The 19,350-nt window shown below is 41.6% G+C and overlaps 1 protein-coding gene across 1 annotated transcript; it reads right to left on the minus strand.

Annotated features, from left to right (window-relative positions):
* Positions 1 to 455: 455 nt before the first annotated feature.
* On the minus strand, positions 456 to 17,420 carry LOC128430291 (B-cell scaffold protein with ankyrin repeats). Its single transcript, XM_053416328.1, has 16 exons — positions 17,387 to 17,420; positions 16,578 to 16,973; positions 15,132 to 15,241; positions 14,895 to 15,033; positions 14,676 to 14,818; positions 13,732 to 13,846; positions 12,135 to 12,331; positions 5,685 to 5,748; positions 5,242 to 5,457; positions 3,404 to 3,466; positions 2,193 to 2,371; positions 1,677 to 1,740; positions 1,490 to 1,519; positions 1,212 to 1,291; positions 1,045 to 1,079; positions 456 to 953 (listed from the first exon to the last, which is right to left on the minus strand). The coding sequence occupies exons 1-15, from the start codon at positions 17,397 to 17,399 to the stop codon at positions 1,047 to 1,049; spliced, it is 1,842 nt and encodes a 613-aa protein (XP_053272303.1). The 5' UTR covers positions 17,400 to 17,420; the 3' UTR covers positions 456 to 953; positions 1,045 to 1,046.
* Between the last annotated feature and the right edge of the window lie 1,930 nt (positions 17,421 to 19,350).

Here is a 19,350-nt window from a genome sequence, read left to right on the forward strand (position 1 = left end):
ATTAAGCCTCTGACTTTGAATCTCACTTGCTGTTACAGAACAACTCTGTAACAGGTTAGGGCCACGTTTTATTCATCCCACTGAGCTGAGCTGCAATCTTTCAACAAATTTTCCGTGTGCCTCATTCATAGAATTGTTTTGACAAGTATTGGCTGATGCAAAGCAAGGTTCAACACCTTTTTTGTCTGGTTGCCGTTTGAAGAGCGTCATTCATGTTGTCACCTGCTGAATGAGTGTTTTCACCTTCTGTTAACATTCATAAAAATGTATGGATTGATTTTGTTAAACCATGGCTTGCCTCCCAGCCCTCAGGAGGTCAGCAGGTGCGTCTGTTCTCCCCAGATGGATGAATATTTAGAGATACATCGCCCTCTAGAGGCAAAGATGGGGAGGGTTCTTCAGGCCCGGACCCAACCTGGATTACAACTTCATGAAAGTTAAACATCTAGAAATAACACATCGTTAATTCCTTTTTATTAAGCATGTATTTTTTCTTCTCGTTCAAGTTAAACAAATAATTCATTTAATAATAATTATACATTTTATTTATAAAGCACCTTTCAAAGGGCTTTACAATAAATTGAAAGACAGGAAATAAGATAGATCCGTAAGAACATGTTAGAAAACAAAGACTTGGGATGAAAACAATCATAAAACTAACAAATGGTATAAAAAGATGTAAAACAAATTAAATAAAGTAAAATACATAAAGACAATGGTGTTAAAAATAGTTGGATCAAATTAATCAAAAGCAAGATCATAGATCATAATTAACCTGACTCACAATTGTCAAATATGATTAAACTAAGAATGATAGGGAAATGCACATTTTTCTACTTTATCGGAGAATTAACATCCATATATATTTTGAACGAGACAGCTGAACAAGTAGTGTATTCAGATTAAATCAGTATAATCATTGGAAGATCTGAATCTTTGTGGAGCGATGGAGCCTGTAAATATGGAAATCGTGACACATTAGAAGATCTTAAGTAACTTAAAATGAGGTATTAGAATTGATATTCCTTCTGTTTTTAGACTTGCCTTCACCGCTTGTTGGGTCTCCGAAAGAAATGTGACTGCAAAGTATTTCAGAGGGATATTTGTCATTGGTTTTGTTTGTCCCACTTCAGCGTATTTGTGTATATGTCTCTTCCAACTCCAGGGGTTTACAGTATCATGTAAACTGTAAACTAAATGTGGCCACTTACATGGTGCTGTTTGAGCGGCTTGCTGTAAACCCCAGACTCCAGCGGTACGCTTGCTCTGCGATTCTCCTTCTGCGTATTACCTGAGGGGAAATTATCCAACGTTCACAGCAACAAAGAGAATTGTTCAGTGAAAGACAATAATGAAAACTCCCATTTAGTTCAGGTGAACCTCAGCTGTGGGGATTTGATTTAAAGACCCTTCCCTGAGGATTAGATCCTCGCCACTGAAACAAGGTTTTCTCTGTGCACAGTGAGACAAGTTTTTTTTAAAGACTCACTTGGAGCGTGATGAACGATGTGGATTTGATCTGGGGAGAGAGGAGACTTTCTAAGCCCTTAAAGCGATGAAGTTTAATACAGTCAGTTGTTAGTTTACTGCTTGTGTCAGTTTCACATTTAAAACATTGCATATTATTGTTATAGTCTCTGTGCAGCAAAGTTTAGTATTTATTTAGGAATATTTACCATAGACACTGTCATCGTCCTCGCTGCTTTTTATCATAACGTCTCTCAGCTGAGTCAACTTCTCCTGCGCACACAAACATCAGTTAACTTCAATATCACACTGACACACACACAGGCAGTTACTGACACAATTAGATTTCTATATATGATCCGTTTTATGTTTAAGTTGTGTCGTAAATATGTTGGTGCCTTTTTGGAGGTCCAGTAAAAAACTGAATGTCTGTTGTAACATGAATAGACAGATGGGCAACATTACAGCTCCGCAAAAGTGAAGCCAAATCATCTGGCTCCTCCATGTTATCAGATGTGACATGGACCAAACTAAAGTACACAGGCTTTAGTTTGTAGTTAGTTTCGGGAGGAAGTGGAGGCATGTCGTCCATCTTTGTTTACAGTCTAAGACATGGCATAAGCAACAGTTGGCATTCAACACAGACCGTTTTATAAGGGTTTGGTCCGGACTGCTAATTCATTCCAAATCCAGTGTGTGAGATGATGACTGTGTGATAGACCTACTTTCTGGTCGGCGTCCATGCCCTTCTGAGCCCTCTGCCAGTCACTGAAACGCTCCAGAGCCTCGTCCACAGTGAGCGAACCGGCCTTCACCCTCTGCTTGAGCCCGGCAAGCTGCTCTATCCCATGCATTTCTACCAAGTTGTCATAGGTGGAAGAGATGCTGGGTTCTCGCCCTCGCGCTGCAAAGAGGAAGCAGGGAAATCTGACGTTATTTTGCCACACACGGGCACGACAAGTTAACAAGGTGGATTTCACATTTGATATCGCAAATTAAACTGTAAGGCAGAAATAAGAGGAGGCAGAGTTTAAACCTCGACCAGATGGCACTCGCACAGAGGATAAGATGTGGTTTTCCCCAGCAGATCTGTAATGTCAGTGAGTCATGGGGATGGTAAGTCATTTTACGGATGATCTATGGACCTGTCATTCAGTGTCACCAACACTACAGCGAAGCAGACAAATGGCTCTGTATCTGTGTGAGTGCCAACGCAGCAGCTCCTTCTCTCTTCTACACATTTTTAAAGATTTGTTTACTCTGTGTTTGCCCATTAATTTGCTGCGGCGATAATCATTTCTCCGTTATGATTGCTCTAATTTTATTTGACAAAAACTACATCAATTATTTACTAAGAGGTTCACCATTGACTGATACCATCCAGCAGGTAATTCCAACAGGCAATCATAAGAGCGAAGTCGGCAAAAATTATTTGTTTGAGTAAAATGTTACTAAGTATATTGATGCTGCATACTTTGTCCTGGGTACCACTAACAGACCACTCCTCAATGTTCTCAGAGATCTTGCAGGGATAATATAGCACCATCATGTCTGTTAGGTATTTAGTGCCAATTCCATTAAGAGATTTATAAATATGAGGTAAAACTTACAAATTGATCCTGTGGCAATAAGGATCTCTGCATGGATCTGAGCATACTGCACATATTTATTGAGAGAGAACCATTAAAAAGTTGTTTAAATCAAGTGAGAAAGTTATGGAAAGGCTTGTAATACCTAATAATTACAACAATAATTACCTGATAATGCAAAACCTGAACACTGGCTCCAAACCACAAATGTATTTAAATTGATAATATTTTACTTCCACTTCTTTTTCAAGCACAAATATCAGGCTTGATCTGAGTGTAATAAGCTACAAATATATAAGATAAAGCTTGTTTTTGTGGAGTTTACATCTTTAAGATCTCACACTTACCTTCTTTAGTTGGAAGTGAATATAGTTCAGCATTTCCTTGTGGCGTTTTCTTCTTCTTGAACACTGTAAATATAAAATAGCCAACTGTAACTATTGTATATTATATCATGCCTATATTATTGCTTTATTTTAATTGAATATAGAACCTTTTTAATATGGTCATATAACACATGATATGCAGCTGCCTTTAATGGTAAAGTTCTGAAATGTTCCTGTACTTTAACTATTTCGCCACAAGATGGAGCCATATCCTAAATGTAAGAGAACTAGACGTGTGGATCGTGCATTGCTCAAATGTGAATTGCCTGCAGATTGAAACCTGTTACTTTCCGTCCATAAAACATATTATACATAATAGAATAAAACGAATATCTGTGAAATAGCAGGAATCTTCATGGAATCATCCAGCACTAAATTCTCAGTTCCTCTCAGAGAAAGAGACTCACATTCAGCTCTGGATCAAATTAGTTGCTCTGAAAGATCCCTTTGGTTTGGTAGTGAGTGTTCAGAATGAAAGGCTGCACTGTTGAGCTCGTCAGAGGCGGTGGAGCTGCGGCGGTGTGACCAACGCCGGATGAAAATTCAACATCCCCAGCCTGCGAGATAATCCTCCCTCTGGCTACTTTCTCCATGACAGCATCTCTCTTTTCCACTTCACGTTCACACACAGCTTCTCTATTTCCACCTTGCTCACAACACAAGTCTGGCTCTATGGCTTACACTCAGAGTGAAGAGCACTGCTGCAGATCTGTCTATTTCTGCTGCTACTACTTTCCCTACCCCGTAGAGCCGGTGCGTTGCTATCTGTGTAATTTACATGGCCAGCAATTCCTCCCTATTGGACTACAATTCATTCACATTTTAGTCTTATTGAGCTGCTGCTGCTAACAAAAGGAAAACTCCTCATTATTTCCACTTGTGCACTGTTCTCTCCAATAACTGGCTCCTCTCCTAATCCTCCACCAAGCATCATCTCCCCTCTCACATCTCTCACTGCGGCAGTGGGAGTGAGGAGCAAAATGTGATCCTCGTGTGGTTTAAAGCTCCACTGTCTCGATAGATGGAAACCTCGAAATCCCTCTCCGTTCTCTCGTGCGCTCTGGGGACAAGGACGATGGAAAACACGTGTAATGACTTATTTTGGCTGACTTGGCCTTGGTCTGGCCAAGATTGGTTGCAGATGGCAGCCGAGTAGGTTCCCTCTCTGTTGCTGAGGGGATGGTCGGGATGCAGGGAGTTCAGTGGTGCGTTCAATTTAGTTTTTTGCTTTGTAAGGCCCATTGGGAAGGGAGCTGGCTCCCGGGATACAAACAAGCCCAATATGAGGCTGCATAATGACGTTGTTCCCCAACTACAGTTTTCTCAATGGGAATAACAGTTAATTATGGTTGCATGTGATGGTGTTTGCATTTGCGAGATGAAAAAGAGAAGCCCCGGCCGATTTAATGATTTATAAGCCTTAATAATACCAGTCACTTTTGGATGTTTCATCTTCATGAAATATTCACGCTGCTGAAATTGAACAGTTAGGGCCTGTCGACTCTTGACGCAGGCAAATGGCTCTTTCTCTCCCCTCGCTTTTGTTTGTTTTGCAGCAGGGAGCGACTGTGTCCTTGTGGTTTATAGGATCAAAACAAAACTGCACCACAAAAAATAAAATCCTCTCCCCTCAATCCAGCAGCACTCCACTGACAAAGGCAATGCACATTCCAGTCGCTTCCTCCTTCCCACATGAGCTCCCAAACTCCCTTTCACATGCTGTGCATTAACTCAGTGTTGTCTTTACACCAAATGAGCTCCATCATATCTATAATTTGGAGGGAAAAGTAGAGAGCTACCTTGAGTGATGTATGAGACTGTGTCCTCCACCACCGTGATGCTCTCTGGGCGCGGAGTGGGCGCTGGTGGGCGATTGGCAATAACCACCGCCTTCTTTGGGTTCATGAAGGTGTCATATTCATCATTCATCCCCAGCGAAGTATAGATATCCTCCATCTCCTCCTGTTCATCCTCTCCTCCCTCCTCTTTCTGCATGTCTGCGGTGGAAGGACTCCCTAATGCACAAAGTGTTTACTGGTTAAATGTGAAGATGAAGTTCTGCATGCTGTGTTTTGCTACTCGGCTACTCGGAAGCAACGGCTACATGGTGTGCCCATCAGCACTTGGAAAAATATGAATCGGTTGGAAATGAACAGCAATTCCAGCTTAATGATACGCTGGAAAATACAATTCCATTGTTCTATTTTGGCCTCCTTCCACTTCCCACCAGTCCCTCACTCACCTGCAGCGCACATCACTTCCTGCACACCGGAATCTGCATTTTCCTCGCCGGGGTTGGAAATATTCTGCAACAGTAGAGTGTGGAGATCATTTACCATTTAGTGTTTAAAATGCTGATGCTTTCATACACAACAGTAGATTTTTCATGCATTTGAAAAATTCTTGATGCATTGCAGACTTGTAATTTAGTAAAGGACGTGGCTTGCTCATTGGTTGGCTCACTACATCCTTTCTTTTGGCTCATTTTCTCATTCTCCCTTGTATCCAAGGCGTCAAAATTCAAGATAAAGCAGAGGTGACCACTTCCTGGCCGATGGGCTGGCCTGGAGGCTGATGTCTGCCTCCATGCCAACCTTTAATGTGTCTTTGTCATGTTTAGATGATTTATTTTAGGTTCCTAGACGCACCTCTTAGGATTTCACTTTTGGAAAAGCAATTTCAGGGCTATGCCAGGAATTACAGAGGCGCGCTGCAACCCTGCCTGCTGGCTGAGAGAACGCAGCTTTCCCTGTGACTGGAGCGCTTCTGCCGACTTGAGGCCCTATACTCGCTAATAGCACGCTGAGGGACGGGAGTATGATCAGGGTAATTATGAAATCAGACAATCTTCCCCTTTCACTCCAAACATATCATTTAGTGAGCAACTCAAGACCCTCGGATAGACTGGATCCACAATTAGAATGACGATACATACTTTCTAATTGACAGATTTGAACAACTGGAGTTGCCTTGGACATTTTTAACAGTGTTTATCTTGAGAAAAACACAAAAGGAAAAAGAAGAAAGAAAAAATGCCTCAAACCTGTTTTTTACATTATATAAATTGTGTTTTTTTTTACAATGCATGAGCACAGCTGCTGATTTTTTATCAGCAATCTACGGCCCACAGGAGCCACACATAATACATATGATAATGCTTTAGTATTACTTTAGATTCCAGTGTCATATTAAGAGCATACACGCTGAATTCAATGAGAAAAGTCAATAATAATAATAATTCTAAGTCTTTGCAGAATATATGAGACAGAGCCCACTTTGATCAAAATATCCTCCATATAACCTGCCACGCACTGTGTGCTGTTTCCAAGCAACACAAGCACTCCTGACTCAATTACAATATTGCACTGCTCCGAGAAGCCTACTGTAAATTACTTAACGGCTGCCATGAATGCATTACTGAACAGTGGTGTTTTATAACATGCCCAACAGGTAGAAAGGATGGGTTGATTATCGTGCAGCCTGAGCATTGAATCGAAACAGTCAGATGCTGCGCTCAAGCCCTATGTGGTACTTTCAGGTCGTTCCCGGATGAGGGAGGGTGTATTTATTTACTAGCCACAAAACGCTAAATCATTTTTACAGATGTCTGAAACGGCAAGAGCCCCCAGGCGTTCCAGACAAATTCGGTTTCGCCGCTGCTCAAATTGCAGCAGTGCCTCAGACGAAAGCAGTGGGCGTGATTTTGTCAGAGGGAGAACAAAATCTCAAGTGAATCTAGGGAGGGATAAGGAGTATAAATCTGTTTTCAGCTGCTGAGATGGTCAGCTCACAGGTTAGCAGGTCTGGGCTCTTTAGCGCCGCCATGCTCTGTGTCTTTTAATGGTTTCAGGTCTGTTTGATACACGGCAGATTGAGACGCAGTCAAAATCCGTCCAACTTGTTAATCTGGCATGGGAAACTAAGAGGTGGTCCGCTCAGCAGGGAAAGAAATACTTCACACTTCAAACTATATTTACTCAGCAAAGTGTGATCTTCGTAGTTTTCTTTCAACACCAAACATGTGTTATTATAGTGGGCTCTTACTACCAGACTGAGTTGGCTGCTGCTCCGAGCTAAAGGCTAATGTCAGTGTAAGATCACAAACATACTGAATAGGCATGTGTGATGTTTTACTATGACTAACAGCTTGCTGTAAGGTACTGCTGGAACAGAGCGTCTGTGGTTCAGGAGGTAGAGCAGATTGGTGGTTTGATTCCCAGTGTCCATGAGCAAGATTCTCAACCGTTAAATTGCATTTGTGTAACGATAACCACAAATCTCAACCTCGTGCTGGCACTAGTGGAAAAGTCAAGGGATCACAGACACACTGATGATTCATCATTCATCTCGTCCCTGATGAGAATTCAGGGCAACACCAATGTCTGTAGGATAGGGGAGAGCGGGGTAATGTTGGACATTTTTTACATTTGCTCCCCTCTAGGCGAGCTAAAATGATATATCAGTAAAATGTTCACATTTCCCATTAATTCAGGATGTTTCTAGCAATGGAAATGATCAGAATGTCTTCAGGACAAAGGCCGGTGAATATATGATTGTTTTAAAAAAAAGTGGTCTTCTGTCCCACTTTACCCCGGCTACGGGGGTAAAGTGGGACAACACTACCATAACAACACATGTTGTAATAGTTAAAATATCGACAGCTAGATTGACAACCACTAATATCGGACTAGTAACAGAATCATGGGGATTGGTCAATTAAGCACATTTATGATTATTATGATTCATGTGATCTCTTGCACACCCTAGCTTACCTGCACATTGTTTATCTGTCCAATTGGCAGAGACAGGGATATTGTTTTTCTCTGCGTATTCAAATGCCAGTTCACGGCACTTAACTGGAGCAAGGCCAAGGAACTGGTCAGCTAGTTGTTTCAAGTGTTTGGCAAGCTCCTCCTCAATCTCATCTGTGAATATTCTCTTTGCCTCAGCTACTGCAACCCAGGCTACTGATTTTACTTCCCCTTTCTCTTTTTTCTTTATGAATCTTTTGAGGGTTGTCTCCTCAATATTTCTATCCCTTCCAGCTTTTCTTAAGGACTTCTTTCCTTGCATGACCTCAGCGGCTACACTCTCCATCTCTGCGAGGGCTGTGTGGCCCCAGGTTGTCTTCCTGGTGTATAGTTTCTTGGCATGATGGCTTTTCTACAATGTTTATGACATTAAAAATAAAACATATATAATGTAATATAACAGTCAAATATTTTTAAGACTAAACTTAGCCTGTGCTTCATGGTGGGGTAACGTGAGACACTGTCTCACGTTACCCCACAGCATTTGTCCCACTTTACCCCACAGCCAACGTTTTAGAAAAACAACATCTCTTAGCAATTCAGGCTAATCTTCAGCTAGCATCAATCACATGGTTTTATATGTTGGAAGTTCATCAACATGTATGATATAAGTTGTTCTACCTGATTCAATTTGTTTTGACACAACAGTTGATTAAATTAAAAGCAAGAAAAATTACTTTTACATGCAAAAATCACATTTTTATGAAAAAACATACTTTCCACAGCACCTGCACCAACTTCTCCTTCATGGCAAGGGGGGGAATGGGAGGGGCTTGAAAACATAATGGTCACACGACCACAAATGTGTTCTGTTGCCTAGATACAGGGGGTGTCTCACATTACCCGATGTCCCCCATTACCCCGCTCTCCCCTATAGGCTTATATAAAGATGGACGCCGTGTTTCCATTTCCTCCCACTATGCAAAATTTAAGCCAAAAATATCCAGGATATGAACACTGCTGATGTCATTTTGAAGTATGGTGCCGCGATATCGACATTTCTCAACCAATCGGGAGTCAGTCACTGTCAATCGTGATGTTTCACCCCTTTTTTATATCATCAAATAACTGATTGAAACCAAACTAAGTATGAACACTTGAACACAGTTTGATAATAACTATGAAAATTATATTTTAAAACATTGCTTTGGATCATGTCGTGAGTTTATCACATACACTGCAGCCAACCACTAGGGGGCAATCAAGACGATTTGGCATTACTTTTGGGGTGCCGCCATGTCTTTAAATTCAGTTGATGGTCTCTATAGTCTTACTTCCCTGCAGCAACTCTGAGAGTTAGCAGCTAGCAGCTTCCCTTTCAGAACAAGGATGACTAAATCATTCAAATGATAAACAAATCTCTGGATCCTACTGATAAAGCACAGTTTCTGACCAAACACGCACAACATGCAAAACAAGATGTGTGAACCCAGCGGATCCCTCGTCTGGAGTGTAGGGTGGTAACTGATTTGAATCGGACTCCACTGTACACAAAAAAAGCGTGCAGCACACACAGCTCTTTGTAGTCTGAGGTTACTCTCGTACAGTTGCAGGCTAATTTGTATTTATCGAGCTTCGCTCTCCGTCTGAGAGCATACGGTGAAATCCTAGTTGGAGCAGAGAATCCATCATAATGCCAAGTGACCCAGTATTAAAATATTAAATAAGGACAATGTGTGTTTGTGTTGGTAATTATGAGCAAGCACAATATTGCAGTCGGAAGACATAAACATTGCAGTTAACAGCAGAGCGTTTTCTATATTTGTATTCTAGTTATGCTCCCCTGAATAATTCAGCTTCCCCCTCTAGAGCAGTTCACAGCTAATTAACAAAGAGGTGCTCTGCCAGGGCAGACTGCTGGATCTGACGCAGGCCCTGTGAGTGATTCAGCCTGTGTATGAAGCAAGGGACCAATCCATCCAGGGTTTATTGACAGAGCTGCTACACTGACGCCCAAATCACTGATGCATCATGGGTTGATTAATTGGAGCTGGGGGGGGGGGGGGGGGGGGGGGACACTGCAGATGAGTTAATGAAACCGCCATGCACAAAAAATGGAGCAGGAGCAAAAACCCACCCGAGCACAGTATACACATAGGTTCCAACTTTTGACTTTAACTTTAACTACTCTCTAGGAAAACAGCAATTGTTTGTGCATGTCCAATCTGTCTTTTGTGTCACATCTTTGTGTCACATCTATAGGCTTGTTGAGGTCCCTGCGGGGAGACCTCTGCGTGACTCCGCTGCTCCCTGTCAGCTCAGCCGACTCACCGAGGGTTCACAGAGAGCACTGCGACTCGCTGGAGCAGTCGGATCAAACCTCGCTCCATCTGCAGGCCCTCTCAATTAGCAGGGTTGCTAGGAGGATAAATACATTTGCGACAGCTGTTGGAGTGTCTAAATTTCCCTCGAGAGGGAATCCTCCATAGGTCGGTCCAAGGCATCGGAGAAATGTTAGAAGTTGGCCCTATTATGGAGGTTTTTATTGGATATTAAATGAGAATGATGCTGTTATCTGTTAGAAATTGATACATGGATTATAACACCTGATACAAGCTTTAACGGATTAGTTCACACAAATGACAGAATCATAATTATAGCTCTGATAATAATGACAATAAAAAATGTTGGCAGCTATAGTTCATAATTATATGCTACGGAGCCCCCTATTGGTCACAGTGATTTCTTTGAGAGTTACGTTTAAATTCCCTCTCAATATATTTTGCGTTCTCTCATAATAATCATACAACACCCTGCAAATCACTGTACTACTGTGTTCTTCTGGAGTGACCTCTTGATATTGATATAAATATTCAGTTCTACATGAATAAAAAAAAAAGGATCATCTCCATGTGCAGCAGCATCTGTTGCGTTTGTTTTTGCCGAACACAACAGAAATGCACGTGCTGTTTTCAACCTGCCATCTTAGCCATGCCACTTGGTGCATCACATTTTGTTTAATGATAATGTCCTCACTGCCTAATGAAATTAGCATCGGAAAGAACATTATGAAGCCAGTGTCCTCCAGCTTTATCAGATAAAGGGATGTGCATGCATGCTCGGGATCTATTAAATCTGGATTGTTACTCATTAGCGAGTGAGTGGCAAACACGCTGCTCTTGTGTTACTGCATCCCGCCCGGTGAAATGGAAGGTTGCACGGGAAGTGGCTCTCCATATTAACATGAGAAAATGGCAGCTGTTATGCGGGGAAATCTCCAACATTAGAGGCTGCATTAATTGTCTGAATGTATGCAGACGACTTGCACTGTGAGCCATCGGGCATGCATGAACAAACACGGCCTCTCTGGTGTGTGTGGGGGTGTTCCATTAGGAACCTCGCAGGCCAAACATATTCAGGGCGAGAGGCAGGAGGGTCATCGTCTCGTCGCTGGTTATGTGGGAGTGAGGTCCCCCCACTCCCTGCTTTCCACATTTCCATCCTCTCCATTCTGTTCATTATTGATAAAGCCCCACTCGCTCATAGTGCTGAGGCATTGTTGGTGTTAGCAAGAGCACTGAGTGCTACACCACATCCTCTGGCGGCGAAACCTCAAGGGCCCATGTGCACCTTGTTGTTTTCTTAAGCCATCAGCAGGTAACTAAAAACTGAAGGATTCCACTGAGCCGATAATACATCCAGCCAGCTCAATCCACACTAATAATGTCACTGGGTGCCTTTAATTGGCTCAAAAATCACTTAACATGAGAAGCTGTCATCAGATATTGGTATTTTATGTGAAACGTTTTCATTGTACAGAGGATCAATAATATTATATAGCCTGTTGCAAGGATGAATGTTAACTGCAGGAAGGTGAAAATCAACAGGCAGCAGTCAAAACGATTGAATATTAAATAAACTGTAGATGAGGATGTGTTTACCATTGTTTTCCTCAGTAAGGCCTTCAGCTCTGTGTGGCCGTGACTCCTTGCAATCTCGGCCGGAGTCTGAATGTGCTGATTGGTCGTTTGCAGCGCTCGGTCGGCGCCAGGACACTGCAGGAGCAGGCTGGACACGCCCATGAGTCCATACTGGGCGGCAAAGTGAAGTAAGGTTGGCGAACCCGCGTGGTGGAGCTCTGATGTGAACATTTGAAAGTGCAGGAAAAGCAATTTTCAGACATTTTCACAAAAGTCCATTGTGGCCTGAAAACAGTATTTGAGCATGTAATATTTCTTTCCCAGCGAAGATATCTCCACTTTCTATCCAGGTAATAACCTGACCCGGTGCAATGTGAGCAATTTAACACATTCAGGAGAGTCGAAGAAAGACAGCTCGGAGGCACTTATTGACCTATTTGTCGTGGAAATGGATTTCCAGTGCCCTTTTTAACAGAGTTAAGGATCAATCTCAGTAGCTGATGAAACCATCAATCTCCCACATAATGAGCATAGAAATAATGGCAGACTTTTTGGTTCCTAGTGGATAATGTGCCTCATTCAGCTGGAACACTGAAGGACTAAATTAAATGCACAGTCTTGGTCATGCATTAGCATATACAGTATGTTGCTAGTGTGTTGTATTTGAAATGTCGTGATTTCTTTGGGTCAATCTCTGAATTTATGTTATTTTCCTAGGTGAATTTGCATCTGGGGTCAATTGACTATATTTTGGGGCTTCTGGTGTGTTAATTTATCTATGTTTGTTCTTAATACATACATTTCATTATTTACCCCACTTGGTTAGTGTTGCATATGTTTTGTGATGACCTTTTAATGTTCTGGGTCATTTGTATTCCTTGGAGAGCACTCACCCGCTCAGAGAGACACACACAGTGAGATCAGAGCTTGTTCACGTGAAGCAGCCGGTCAGTGACAAACGAGATACAGTGTTCAAAACCAAGTTGCTCTTAGAAACATTACACCCTAGTCACTTGTGTGCTCTTTTTGGTTGAATTCATTGTTTCTTTATTTTTGACTGATGGAGGAATGTAGTGATAAATGTCACCAAAAGTGATTCAATTGTGTTGAATTTAAGCAAAGTTATTGCACTATTTTTTGAAAAAAGCGACAAATGTCACAAAGTTTTTTGAAAAAGGGTTTTTATTTGCACAACAGAAATTCCTGAAAGTAATGTGAATTTAATGGTCATGTGTATGTTATGTAAATACACAGGTTAAACTTGGCCCATTTTGCTATCATTTTGTTGGGGCAGGGGAGCGGGAGGGGCATGAAAAATATTCTACCTCCAAAGTGGGGCTAGAATATTTTGAGGTTTGAGAACCACTGGTTTAGCTCAAACAGGAAACCAGAGGCTTCCAGTCCTGAAATCCTGTCCCTCACCTACAAATGTTGCATATTCACACACAGTCTGCTGATAGAGATCCCTTTTGGCTTCACCTTACATCCATTCATACCGTAATCCCAAAAATATTCAATCGATTTCCTGGCAACTATACAACTAATTAGTTTGTTTTGTTTCCTCAGTGTGATTGGTCAGCCGATGTTTATTCAAAGTGAAGTTCAGACGAAGCTGTACCTCTTTCAGGCGTGTTGTCACACTGCCGTGCAGGGAAGCCTCCACTGGGCATCGCCTCCAGCAGCATGGAGGACAACTTGTCGTCCAGCTTGTCCACAGACGGCACCTGAAGAGCCTGAAAATCAGACAAACACACAGCTCACTCACAGGCAGATTTAATTGAATTGAACAGTTTGTTGAGAAAAGACTACACAGAAAAATAAGGGAAATCCTTTTTTACCAACAACTTTCTAGCCGAGCCGTGGCCCAGATCTAATTGTTAAACTTTACTCTATGCCAATTGAATCTGCAAACCATGGTTATTTCATTTCTGAATTGCTGATTGGACATAGGGCCAGTTTTTCAAAAAATATTCTCTGATTAAAATAGATTTTCATTTAAACGATCCATACATAAAAAGGACGGATTGATCGCACTCAGGTCCCCGGGGGTATAATACGTTTCTGTTTTGGTGCTGCCGGCAGGTGCTGTCAAAAAAAGAAAACACTCACAGAGGACAACCAAGCTGAAACCTCCAGGTGTTCACAGTTTCTTCTTTTACTAAAGCAGACCGGGCTGTTGAACTTGTTTTTTAACATGTTTTAACTGATGACACCTGTATCATTAAAAATAATCATCAATGTTGTGTTTAATAGCAGTGTCGTCCATTCACAGCTTCCGTATTGGAACTCATCACCTGCATATCTGCTTCCGCATTGGCGTAAAAAGGTCTGGAGGCGCTAGTCTGTGCGTGGAACGTATACAAAATAATAGTTTAATAATAGTAATGATTTCTCCTACCGTTAATATGATTTATTATAGGGCTTGGTTGAATTTCCTACTGTTTTTAAAACACTATCCACTGTGTGAAAAGGTGCCGTCCCCAAATTTTTAATTCCCCCTCCAACCTGACCGAGACAACAAAAAATTAGACATTGTTTGAAACAGCCCTTTAATAGCTCTACCTGACACATGAAATCGACAGGGTCTGCAACCCTCGCAAGAAGGCAAGCGAGTTCCTCCATGCTGCTGTAGTACTGCAGCTCTGCCTTGCTCAGTGGCACTCCGTTGATATACACGGTCACTCTGACGTTTCCCGCAGGAAAATCTGCAACAGAAAACACACAATAACTAAACACAGGCAGGGCACACACATTGATTATTTTTGCTTTCATGCTGCTCACCTGGTGCATTGACACACAGGGCTCTGTCGTTCCAGTGGACAGGCTTCACTCGCAGCGTCTGATATTCACCAGCAAACTCAACCTCAGTGTCGCCGCCAGGAGCCTCATTTTCCAAAAGGATGAACACTTCCATAGAGGTCTGCCAGGGAGACAGTACAGTGCACTGCAGTGTAGCCAATGTTAGTGGTGCTTTGTGGAGGAAATAAGAAATGGCCTCTGACCAGACGGGTGTCTCACCCTGCAGGGAACCCTGGAAGGAACGACCACAGCTCTGCAACCGATACTTTGGACTGATCCAAAGGGTTTACGTGTCAGTGGGTTGATGTTTGCTGCTCTGGCTGAAACACCTATGAGAGACGAGACATTGCACTGAATAATACACCAGTGATGTGGGATTTGGAAAGCATCACCTATCCAGGGGCAATGTTGATCCGCCACTAACTATCAGATGCTTGGCCAAGAATTTATATACAGGCATTCATGCTCCCCAGAGCATAAATGTTTTCTTTCAAGTGAAATGTCTCAATCACTGTTAAAAGAATTTGGTAAAACAATTAAAAACACTCAAGGTGCGCTCAGACATCCAGTGAACGGATTTGAGAATGCAAATGCCTGAGTCATTTCCAGAAAGCTCTTGACATTTCCGGGAGCTTTTCTTTTACCCCTGCCTCCTCGGGAAATATCTGAGTGAACCCATGTGAGATTTTTAGATTCTATTACTAAAGTAACATAGTGAGAAGGATAGATTATGTTTTAGCTTTACCTCGAACCTCAGAGCATCTAATTTAGGCCTTATTATTAAAATTAAACACGGTTAAATTACATTAGTTTTTATATTGTGAGCTCTTGTAATTTCTATTTAAACGAGTGGTGGCCTAGTCGTGGAGTGTACATTCTTTTCCTCAACTCCTACATGTCGGCTACGTGTGCTGACAAACAAACACCATCACTCTGTATGAACAGCAAAACCACCTCAGGGTTAAAATATAACTGTTTGTGATGTCCAGGCCTCAACCACTTCACTTCAATGAAGTGATGCAGAGTGCACTCGAATTTACATGGCTTGCGTTCTGCGGCGCGGGCTGAAGAGGAAAAGACTAGCCATTTGCATCACATGTTACACACACACACACCTGTTCAAATCCTCCCCTCTGCTGTTTTAATTTACGACTTTATGCAATAGCACAACAAGGTAAAGCAGGGATGGCAGTGAGTTATAGTCGAGGAAGATGTGGACATGCCAGATATACACAGTAATACAAAAGATCTCATTGCAGCTGGTGCAAAACAAATATTGGATGACGATCTTCAGCACACATAATTCTCAGGGAGAAGGAAAAAGTCTCCAAGAGAATTGTCAAAAAATAATGAGCCTCTATGGCAGATAAACAGCAAGGCCATGAGAACTTGTTGTGCTAAAGATGTGCAGATTGTGCTCTGGATTCTCAACACTGGGATAAACCTCACAAAGTGTCGATTTATCAGCACAAAGTTAATATCTTGCCATCTGCATCGTATCTACACTTAGTTATGTGGGTATCAAGCCTTTAAAACTACCACGCCGACATATTCGTTCATATGTTCTATCCAAATTTGATTATGGGTATTCGAGATGGTGATACTCTGTCTTTATCAGAAATTATATGGTTTTTCTCGGTCCTCAGAAAGTAAAAAATATGATACCTTTTCTCACAATATCAGTGACAGTGGATAGGTACTCATGAGCGTCTTGTTCGCTGGAGATCTGCAGGCACTCGTCACCATTCAGGGGCACCAGCTCCAGCAGCGGGGTCAGACTGTCCACGCCACACAGCAGCACCACCACCTGAGCAGCGGGGCTCAACACGCGGGCCAGGAAGAAGCGCCACAGCTGGCTGAGGCCTTCCAGCATGCCTTTGGAGAGGATCAGGATTTTGCAGCTATAACCGGCGAGCCTGAGGAAGTCGTCCCGTCGACTGGACATCGTGGCGATGTTGTAGCAGCAGATGCCAGCCTCTGGGATGGGACCGGTGAAGGCTGACTTCAGGTACGTTGCCCATTGCTCTGCTTCAGTCTGATAGATGATCAACAGGTCCTCCGCTACAAGGAAAAGGCATCTGTGAGTGCAGTTTTTATTATTCTATGGAAAAACATCACATTCCTCCTATTGCGTTAACATATTTAGTCTGCAAACACATACCCACAGTGAAACAGTTTCAAGACTAATCTGAAACTTACCAAAGTAGTTTAAAAAAGATTTCTGTAAAATGTATAGGATGCAGTGACATAACTTCACTACCAGAGTAAATCTTGCTCTTGATGCTGCTTCATCACTAAATGCAAAACTATTTAAATCCCTTTCTAGACTTAAATCCAAGATATATTGCACTAATATTATCAATATATATGTTGCTCTGAGGCATCAAATACAAAATTAAAGCAATTCATCATTTTCATTATCCTAGGAAAATTGTAATAACTCGCTGAATAATTAGAGCAAACGTAAAGCTTACCTGTGTGGCTCATGGCTACAGTGTTGTGTGCCTGCAGGTCTTCACAGTAGCTATGTCAAACACCACGCCTATTATATAGAGGATCTCAGATAAGAGTGTTTCCTGTTACATCCCAATGAATAGAGAAATAATCAGATGGAACAAAAATGCCTGTCCGCTCACACGGTTATAAGGAACAAGCCTGGATGTGATGTTTTTTTTATTCAAAAATTAAAGCAGCAATTCCAAGGACTTTGATCAATAAACAACACGGATTTAGTTAGCTGACAATATTTCACTGGTGATGAGACCACCAAACATCATAGAAAAAACTGGGTGGTTATAAATGTGAAGCAATAAAGCATGAAGTTATAAAAAGCTGATGCCGTGTTAATGTTTATGTAGCAAAGAGGGTGGCACAGAAAGATGAAAAAGGTCTTAGTGTAACTAAGTATTTCCAGTTTGAAAATGTCATATGGAGAGGAAAGGTTTCCAGCTTTTCTCATGTTTTAATGGATTTTAAAAACAACCAAATCTACAGAAGCAAAAAAAAAGCATATAAAAATATACAATTATAAAAATTCCTTTCATGGCCATAACTTAGTATTTTATTATATAAAGACAAGGGGGCTCTATGTTTAAGCAAATAAGAAACTTAAAGGTCACTGTCAAGCAGACAACAGGTGAATAGAAAGTTAGAAACCTGAGTCACAGATTTGACCAGAGTTTAATGAAGTATGCAGAGCCATCAGTGTAAAGCAAGGCGCCGGAGCCTGAGGCCGGAGCCGGAAACTAATGATCTGGTGTGAATGTCTGATTGTCTGACCTACCACAGGCACACACACACACACACACACAACCACACACACAACCACACACACAACCACACACATAACCACACACATTGAGAGAAATGTGAAACTCAGGCCTTCATTAACTGCCTCCGCCTGCCAAACAACTGACTCTTAACCATACCCCCTGTCTCACAAATAGCAGTTTGCCGTCGTTTATTAATTTGTTTGCTTTGAGGAGCAGTGGCGGGGGTAACTGAAATGCACAAGCGTTCAGAAAAAATGAGTGGGTGAAAGCTGAAGTCGTTTTCTTGCAAATTGCCGCTGCTGTGTACCTGGTGACTCACCAGGGATAGATCATACATGCAGATCCACACACTTTGCCTCCAAAGACAGGACATGATATCCTGTGGATCTGCTGTGAGTTCAACAAGGCTGAAAGTAGTCTGCAGCAGAGACCAGAGCCGTCAAAACAAGCTACTTTTACATATCAAGTGACGCAGAGATAAATTAGGTGGGGGGTTAGCCATGGCCTCAAATAGAACATTGGCAATTCGATCATAAGAGTATCCAAAAATAACTGAAACTGCTACATTTGTCCTGAGGGTGGTGCTGGAGTAAAGGACGAGGGCTATTAATGTCACAGTGGTTTATCTCCATGGGAGCATGAATATTCTCTGCAGAGTTTATGGAGATATGCCTGTTAAAGTTTGAAATATCATGTGTGCAATGCCATGGCTTTTTCCTGAGGTTGGTGTTCGAGAAGAGCTCTTAGAAAATTCAACATGAAAAGGTCAGGGGGTCATATAAGTATCAGGATTCACCCTGAGGGAGCAAAAAATATCCCGAGCAGAATTCTTAGGAATCTGGCCCTGAGATATTGATTTTCAGGTTTGCCATTAAAATAATTTAGAGGTTAGTCAGGAGGAAAATCTAAATTAAGAGATATTTAATTATAATTTTGATTAAATCCAGAATTAAAGTTTTATCTCATAATTATTACTTATTATTACTATTGTCTCACAATTATAATCATTACTTTTTTCTTGACAATTTTCAGTTGTGTTATCATTTACAATTTCAACTGTCTTATTTTTGATTAATTATCTCATTAGTTGTGCTTTATGTGTATACATTTTAAGTTACTACCTAAAAATATATACATTTTGAGTTCCCATCTTAGAAATGTAACTG

Source organism: Pleuronectes platessa, chromosome 23, assembly GCF_947347685.1.
Source record: "Pleuronectes platessa chromosome 23, fPlePla1.1, whole genome shotgun sequence".
In the NCBI taxonomy this organism is placed as follows: Eukaryota; Metazoa; Chordata; class Actinopteri; order Pleuronectiformes; family Pleuronectidae; genus Pleuronectes; species Pleuronectes platessa.

Coding starts and splice junctions, on each gene's coding strand:
- LOC128430291 (XM_053416328.1), bottom strand. Junction 5,749..12,134: donor CCTTACTGAGGAAAACAATG/GTAAACACATCC, acceptor CTACTGTTGCAG/AATATTTCCAACCCCGGCGA. Junction 5,458..5,684: donor GGAAGTGATGTGCGCTGCAG/GTGAGTGAGGGA, acceptor TTTGTGCATTAG/GGAGTCCTTCCACCGCAGAC.